The sequence below is a fragment of the Medicago sativa genome, chromosome 3 (assembly GCF_051527215.1).
Source record: "Medicago sativa cultivar Bolivia chromosome 3, Bolivia_mono, whole genome shotgun sequence".
Taxonomy (NCBI): Eukaryota; Viridiplantae; Streptophyta; class Magnoliopsida; order Fabales; family Fabaceae; genus Medicago; species Medicago sativa.
Window position 1 is genome coordinate 103,199,177 of NC_140751.1, and position 8,727 is coordinate 103,207,903.

Here is an 8,727-nt window from a genome sequence, read left to right on the forward strand (position 1 = left end):
CTCACGAACTTGATTAATACTTCTGAACCACCATTGAATGGAATATCTTTAAGGTCCACTTCATGAATTGAATATCTTTCTGTTTTATCCTTCGAGCAATTTACTTTCCGCCAACATTACAATTCAAGCTTTGTTTTTACTTTTTTTTGTTAGAAAAATGAATGAATCAGAATTTGAGAAAATCAAAGTTGAACAATAATCACTTATGAAAAAAAAATAATCCAAAGTTTATGTTTTTTCTTGCTTTATTTCTCACGAGTCTATGAGTTTTTTTAATTTTTTTTAAACAAAAATAATAGCCGATGAGGATTGGACTATAAATCCTCTAAAAAAAAATTAGTAACAAACGTGAGCAAAAAATATTGTTAAAGATTGGACTTTAAATCCTCTAAAAAAATATTAGTAACAAACATGAGCAAAAAATAATGTTAAAGATTAGACTTTAAATCCTCTAATAAAAGATTAGTAACAAACGTGAGAAAAAAAAATATTAGTAACAAACTAAGCAAAAAATAATGTTAAAAATTGGATTTTAAATCCTCTGATAAAAATATTAGTAACAAAAGTGAGCAAAATATTATGATTCGAAATCTTTTAGAAAAAGATTTGTTAGCACTATATTAAATGGGCTATAAATCCTCTAAAAAAAGATTAGTAACAAAAGTGAGAAAAAAATATTGTTAAAGATTGGACTTTAAATCCTCTAAAAAAATATTAATAACAAACATGAGCAAAAAATAATGTTAAATATTAGACTTTAAATCCTCTAATAAAATATTAGTAACAAACGTGAGCAAAAAAAAAAAGATTAGTAACAAACATGAGAAAAAATAATGTTAAAAATTGGACATTAAATCCTCTGATAAAAATATTAGTAATAAACGTGAGCAAAATATTATGATTCAAAATCTTTTAGAAAAAGATTTTTTAGCACTATATTAAAAAAATTGGACTTTAAATCCTCTGATAAAAATATTAGTAACAAACGTGAGCAAAATATTATGATTCAAAATCTTTTAGAAAAAGATTTGTTAGCACTATATTAAATGAGCTATAAATCCTCTAAAAAAAAGATTAGTAACAAAAGTGAGCAAAAAATATTGTTTTTTTTTTAAATTTGCAAAAAATATTGTTAAAGATTGGACTTTAAATCCTCTAAAAAAATATTAATAACAAACATGAGCAAAAAATAATGTTAAATATTAAACTTTAAATCCTCTAATAAAATATTAGCAACAAACGTGAGAAAAAAAAAAAGATCAGTAACAAACATGAGAAAAAAATAATGTTAAAAATTGGACTTTAAATCCTCTGATAAAAATATTAGTAATAAACGTGAGCAAAATATTATGATTCAAAATCTTTTAGAAAAAGATTTGTTAGCACTATATTAAAAATATTAATAAGTAGGGTTCTCACAGTTCATAGTTCGTTCCCGCATTGTTTAGTTTTTCTCAACCTCTATCCGCCCTCTGCATCAGAATTCAGAATTAACTTGTAATTTTTTTTTTCTTTCATGTTACAACTAATCAAAGTTGATTAATTTTATGGATTATTCGACTTTGTTGGTTTATAAGTGATTATGATTCAAATTATTTACGATTAATTTTAAGAATTATTTGACTTTGCTGGTTTATAATTGCTTATACAAACTATGATAGTGTGCTTTTTTTTTTTATCCATAAACACACCTTTGGGTTGGACTTTTCTTTCAAAAAATACCCTTAATTTTAAATACAAATAGCCAATTATAAAATAATACGTGGATTAGTAATCCATGTCACTAATCGTCACCGTTAACCCTCTTTTACCTCTGTTAACCAAAGATCAAACTCACAAAAAAACTAGCACAAAACAACAACTCATGTTACTTTTTTATCAGCCGCTTTTATGTTGTACATCTGTGTTTTTCCCCTCAATACAACCGACAAAGATTGTCAAGTATTTTCATATCCCTTCCGCAAAAAACAGTATTCCATATTATTTTATTGATATAAATTACTCATCCTTAGTCTTTGATCAATTGTAACAAACGTGAGTAAAAAATAATGGAAAAGATTGGACTTTAAATCCTCTAAAAAAAGATTAGTAACAAACGTGAGCAAAAAATAATGTTAAATATTGGAATTTAAATCCTCTAAAAAAAAATTAGTAACAAACGTGAGCAAAAAATATTGTTAAAGATTGGACTTTAAATCCTCTAAAAAAAGATTAGTAATAGACGTGAGCAAAAAATATTGTTGAAGATTGGACTTTAAATCCTCTAAAAAAAATTAGTAACAAATGTGAGAAAAAAATAATGTTAAAGATTGGACTTTAAATACTCTAAAAAAATATTAGTAACAAACGTGAGCAAAAAACAATGTTAAAGATTGAACTTTAAATTCTCTGGAAAAAAATATTAGTAACAAACGTGAGCAAAATATTATGTTAAAGATTGAACTTTAAATCCTCTAAAAAAATATTAGTAACAAATGTGAGCAAAAATTAATGTTAAAGGGCAGACCATTCTCAATGTCGGAATCTATCTTCCACGACATGTTTTCAGACATGGTCAATTATATGTAGCTTTATCGAGAGGAGTTTCTCAAAATTCAACAAAAGTTCTCATTAATGAAGGGAAAATAGAAGGATAAAATGGAGACTTTACGAAAAATGTAGTTTTTAAAGATATTCTTTTATCGCAATCATAACAATGTTTCTTTTACATAAAATGTCATTTATACATTTATGTTATGATGTTACTAATTACTATTAGAATAAACAATAAAAGATCATTATTTTTTCTTTATTTTATATGCAGACAATTTAAAATATGTTGAGTTCATAAATAATTGTTATATAACGACAATATTTTGTTTATAAATCAATATATCAATAATTTCCATTAATATTTAAAAATTATAACAAAATTATACAAACAAACATAATAAAATAATCACATGCGTTAGCGCAGTAGAAAGAGCGGACAGACGGGCACAATAGTCTAAATCGACAAAAAATACTAAAAAAATGCATAAAAAACTATCTTCAAGCATATTTGAATCCAAGTTCTTTTCTTTAGTTTGAAGGATAAACCTTTCACACCAAAATAGCTAACATAATCAAGTTGTTAGACAAATAAATTGTTCACAAGCTTACAAAATTATTTATATCAAAAATTTCACTTTGGTACTTCATTTAAAAATGTCTCCCTTAAAATTTGCTTTAGGCCTAGGAGAATGTGTCGGCCAACCTTGGATATTGTAAGTCTATATAACCTTATCCTAATTAATAAATTAAACTGCAAAGCCAATGAAAACTACTCAAGCTTACAAAGCAAGAGTATATCAGTTAGTGAAAATGGAGTATTACTTGCTCCAAAAGTCCTTTGAGTAGTGCTAGATAAACAGATGTACCACAAAAAAAATGATTTTAATCTTTCCCAAAATCCGCATTATAGTGGGCACTTGCTTCCAGTTTTTTTGCTTCGGTAAGTTTGCGCACGGCCTGGAAGATCAGAAAGATATAAGAAGACAATAAAGAATTTCAGATAGGCACCAAAAATAATTATTCTACTCATGAAATAACCCACACACAAATCCTCACCTTCCTCCTACAACAATGTGTAGTAAATTAGCACATGAACTATCCCAGCATCATGTGCAATCACAACTCATTTTCAAACTTCTAGCTTGGATTCATTCTTAAAATGCGGATATAATTGATTTAAAAAAAATACTTTTATTTTATCAAGTAGAAGGGAAAAGCAAATAAAGAGAACAAAAAGGAACAAAATTTTCAAACCTGTATATACTAATTGGACTGAAAAACATGAACTACTGATCTTTGTTAATGTAAAGCACAATACATTAGGAAGGAATTCATATATCGAATTCTGTCAATTAAAATTGAACAGATGGATAAACACAAGGCATTTTGTAATAGACATATAACACTTGGATAAAACACCCTCTTGCATTTAGGCATCCAACTCTATGCTTTGCAATTAAAAGATGTCACACCAATCAAAGTGCCAGTCAATATTAGTTTTGAATGCATAGAAGGTACATTTGATTCTCTAACCACACATTTTCCACAAACAAAAAACTAACAGGAGCAGAACAAGCGAACAGGCGTCAATATGATATGGCAGAAACTAGTGTTGTCAATCACGGAAAGCGGAAAATAGTTAACTGTTAAAATTTTGCTATGCAATAGGGCTATAGCACCGCTATTTGACAACATTTTGTACTAAATAGTGTATCGCAGGACAATAGCGGTTTCTCTAAATTCTGCTACACTATAGCACTGCAATAATCGCTATTTAACAACACTGGCAGAAACAAACATTACTGCTAAACATGACCATGCCTTACTATCACAACTATACAACATAAAGGATCTACTAAGTGTTACCAAATGGAAGCACTTTACCTTCATAAAATCCTCATGAATTACATAATCACGTTCTGCACGAATGGCAGACATTCCAGCTTCAGTGCAAATATTACGAAGATCAGCACCATTGAACCCCTGAAGTTAATAAAATACATAGAACCATAAAGAAAAGGATGTGAATATATATATTTCCACATGCATAAGTATCCTTAATCTACCTCACCAAGTTTTTTTTTTTACTGTACCTCGGCAAGCTTAACAACTGCTTCATAGTCAATTTCACCATGCTTTGCAATTCCAGCAGCATGGATTTTGAGGATTTCCATCCTTGACTGCTCATTTGGTAATGGAATTTCAATTTTCCGATCAAGTCGACCAGGGCGAAGAAGGGCTGGGTCAAGAACGTCAGGCCTATTTGTAGCCATAATAATTTTAACCTAGAACCAACATCCAAGTTAAACCGTTATTCTATATAGAGAGAATATGGAAGCAATGTAGACAAATTCAACAAATGTAGTCAAATTTCTAACATGTGCAGATCTCTCAACGTTAAGAAGAATAAACAGAATGGGAAATCACCTTTCCAAGCTGATCAAATCCATCCAGCTGGTTAAGAAGCTCCATGAGGGTTCTTTGAATTTCACGATCAGCACTTGTGCCCTCACTGAAACGCCGTCCACCAATGGCATCAATCTCATCCATGAATATGATGCAAGGCTAACAAAAGGATGGAATTGAAACAGCAATAAAAATCAACGCTGAGTAAGTATTTAGAAAGAAAACCCAGTTTGATGCAATATAAGTTCTTCCTACCTGATGATCACGAGCATATCCAAACATTTCCCTAATCAGTCTTGAACTTTCACCAATATATTTATCAATAATAGCACTGGATACAACCTGAAGTGAAGTATAACTTTGATTAAAATGACACATCAAGTACTTAGTGCGCAGAACACAAAAAACAAAATACAACCTTCAAGAAGTTAGCATCAATATTGCTGGCAATTGCTCTTGCTAATAAGGTCTTCCCAGTTCCAGGAGGTCCGTAAAGAAGAACACCCTGTGAGAAGTAAATTCAATTTCTTTTCCTTAATGAAACACTAGTAATAAGTCAAACAAATGTGTTCGAGATATCCTTACCTTCGGTGGTTTGATTCCAACTCTAAGAAAAAGCTCAGGATTCATTAGAGGCAGTTCAATTGATTCCCTGAGTTCTCGGATCTGATCTGAAAGCCCTCCGATTGCAGAGTAACTAACGTTTCCAGGGTCTTCATGTAGCATATTGTATACAACTGGGTCAACCTGCCAAATTGTGATTAAAACAGAAATGTAATGTGATATGAATGAATGTAAAAACAATTGTCATCTACAAAAAAAAAATGGTACAAGATTAGATGATAGGGCATACTTCACGGGGAAGAATTCGCATAATGGTCAGTGTGGTCATGTCCAGCACAACTCGAGTTCCTGCAGTCAGCTTCTCCTTGTCCACCTTACTACGACAGCCAACTACATATCTTGGCCCACTGCTCGCTTTAACGACCACTAAAAAGATTCAAATAATACACGTTGCTTAGATGATCATCTTTAGCCAATCCACCAGTTTATGACTAAGAGAGGGACAGCCTTAATAGAGCTTTAAAAAAAAAAAAAAAAATTGCATAAATAAAGGTTCTGCTTGTCTGAGCAAGTGAAAATTGGGAGTGTGAAAATGTAAGACCTGTTTGGCTTCATTTCAAAAAGATGATTTGTATCCACAATTATAATTACTTTGAAAATTGTATGAAAACAATGAAAAGATCCAAAAAAAAATCTCAAACCAAACCACCCCTTAGAATTAATGTGCGGAACGAATAAAATAGTGATTTGTTCAAATTCTACAACACTCACTTTGTAGTTTGTACTAAACAGCGAACCGTGGAACAAGAACAATTTATTAAATTCTAGTACATAATATATAGTGAGTGACCAACAATTAGGTCTGAGAACTTACAGCGTTGATGATCAAGAGGTCTGAGAATTTCAGCAACAATTTGACCAACACTTTGAAAAGACTTCAAATCATCCTCTGATTTGTTAAATTCCTTAATTGATTTACGCAAATCGAGTTTAACTGAGAAGAGAAAGAGGTATTAGGTAGCAGAGTTGATAAGATAATAATGAAAAAAGATTAGGGTTTGGGTGGTGGGAATGAACCTGAATTGCGTCTGGATTCAAGCTCCTTCTTATTGAGGAGTTTTTTGCGATAATCATTAACCACTTTACGACGTTGAACAATATCATCACTCTCGCTTAATGACGACGACGACATCGTTCAACTCAACTCAACTCAACTCGCCTCTTTCTCTCTCTCTCTCTCTCTCTCTCTCTCTCTCTCCGATGGATATGAATTGAATTGAATCGAATGATCGATGCTACTCTTTATACTTTGGAGAATATTAGCACAACTTAGGTTGCCGCCTAAGCAAGTCAAGTTCGAAAAAGAAAAACATAATCTATCTATCTATTCTTTTTTATTTTTTCAAATAAAAAAATAAACATAATCTATCTTTTCAAAAATCGTAATTTTATTTTTACAAATAATAATTTTAAAACTTAAAAGTATTTTTTTTTGTTAACCCTTTGGGTTCATTGGGGAATGTCTAACAAAAAATTATTTTATTGAGTTGTCGACATCAGAAGTTGAACTTGTGTCCTCGTAAAATATGAGTCAACTCTTTATCAATTGAACTAATTTTCATCAACTTATTAGTTTTTTAGTGAAAAATAAGTATAATATTTAGAATAAATAATTATATCTCTTAATCTTCTTAAAAAAATTATACCCATTAAATTTTTTTATGAAGTAAATTTAAAAGTTGAGGAATAATCTTTAGTCCAAGGTATAGAAGACTTTACGTTTTAAAAAACACTCATAAAAGAATTTTCGTTTACCTTCTTATAAGCTCAAACCCAAAACCTCTAAATTCAAAGACATGTTTTTTTACCGCTAGACCAACTCCTTAAAGTTCGCTTAATCTTAGAGAGAGAAGTTCTAACTTCTCTCTACCTCTCCTCCCGAGCTCTGTTTAGGGGATACCCTATTCATCTAAGTGGTGGTTGTCCCCAGTACTTCCTGGCCTTCCCCAGCACCTCCTGGTCTACCCCAGCACCTCCTGGTTTTTCTTGTTTCTTGCTTTTCACTGTGGTTATGTTTGGATCTAGATCTCGTTACTGATGGAATCAAGGGGTGTGGTTATGGTGCATAAGGAGATCCTTATGCACTGTGCATAATTGCTTTCTACACCCAACATAATTGCTTTCTACACCCCAAGTGAAAAGAATTATTTGGGGTCAAGCCCACTATAAAATCTATTTATAAAGCCCCATATTATAATTTTTTTCTTAACAATTTATTTATGCAAAATAGCTTATTCGAAATAGTTTATTTATGCAAAACAACTTATTAGAATGATTTTTTAAAAACCGCTTATTCAAAACAACTTATTCCGATTAATTTTAAAAAACAACTTATTCAAAATAGCTTATTTATGCAAAACAGCTTATTCGAAACAACTTATTAGGATCACTTTTTTAAAACCGCTTATTCAAAACTGCTTATTTATGCAAAACAGCTTATTTGTTCAAAACAGCTTATTCAAAACAGCTTATTTATACAAAACAGCTTATTCCGATTTCATTTTAAAAAACAACTTATTCAAAACAACTTATTTATGCAAAACAACATATTTATGCAAAACAACTTATTCAAAACAGCTTATTTATGCAAAACAGCTTATTCAAAACAACTTATTTATACAAAATAGCTTATTTGTGCAAAACAACTTATTCAAAACAACTTATTTATACAAAACAGCTTATTTGTGCAAAACAACTTATTCAAAACAGCTTATTTATACAAAACAACTTATTCCGATTTCATTTTAAAAAACAACTTATTCAAAACAACTTATTTATGCAAAACAACAAATTTATGCAAAACAACTTATTCAAAACAGTTTATTTATGCAAAACAGCTTATTCGAAACAACTTATTTATACAAAATAGCTTATTTGTGCAAAACAGCTTATTCAAAACAACTTATTTATACAAAACAGCTTATTTGTGCAAAACAGCTTATTCAAAACAGCTTATTTATACAAAACAGCTTATTCGAAACAACTTATTTATACAAAATAGCTTATTTGTGCAAAACAGCATATTCAAAACAACTTATTTATACAAAACAGCTTATTTGTGCAAAACAGCTATTTTACACAAAATAAGCTGTTTTGAATAAGCTTTTTATGAGTTAGAGAGAGAAATGAGTATGTATTATGAGTTTCTTTACTGGAACGTTGTTT

The 8,727-nt window shown here is 30.1% G+C and overlaps 1 protein-coding gene across 1 annotated transcript; it reads right to left on the reverse strand.

The window, feature by feature from the left end:
- Nucleotides 1-3,039: 3,039 nt before the first annotated feature.
- On the reverse strand, nucleotides 3,040-6,775 carry LOC146943185 (26S proteasome regulatory subunit S10B homolog B-like). Its single transcript, XM_085757283.1, has 10 exons — nucleotides 6,580-6,775; nucleotides 6,377-6,496; nucleotides 5,792-5,928; nucleotides 5,524-5,685; nucleotides 5,357-5,443; nucleotides 5,194-5,280; nucleotides 4,960-5,097; nucleotides 4,626-4,817; nucleotides 4,417-4,515; nucleotides 3,040-3,489 (listed from the first exon to the last, which is right to left on the reverse strand). The coding sequence occupies exons 1-10, from the start codon at nucleotides 6,692-6,694 to the stop codon at nucleotides 3,415-3,417; spliced, it is 1,212 nt and encodes a 403-aa protein (XP_085613409.1). The 5' UTR covers nucleotides 6,695-6,775; the 3' UTR covers nucleotides 3,040-3,414.
- Between the last annotated feature and the right edge of the window lie 1,952 nt (nucleotides 6,776-8,727).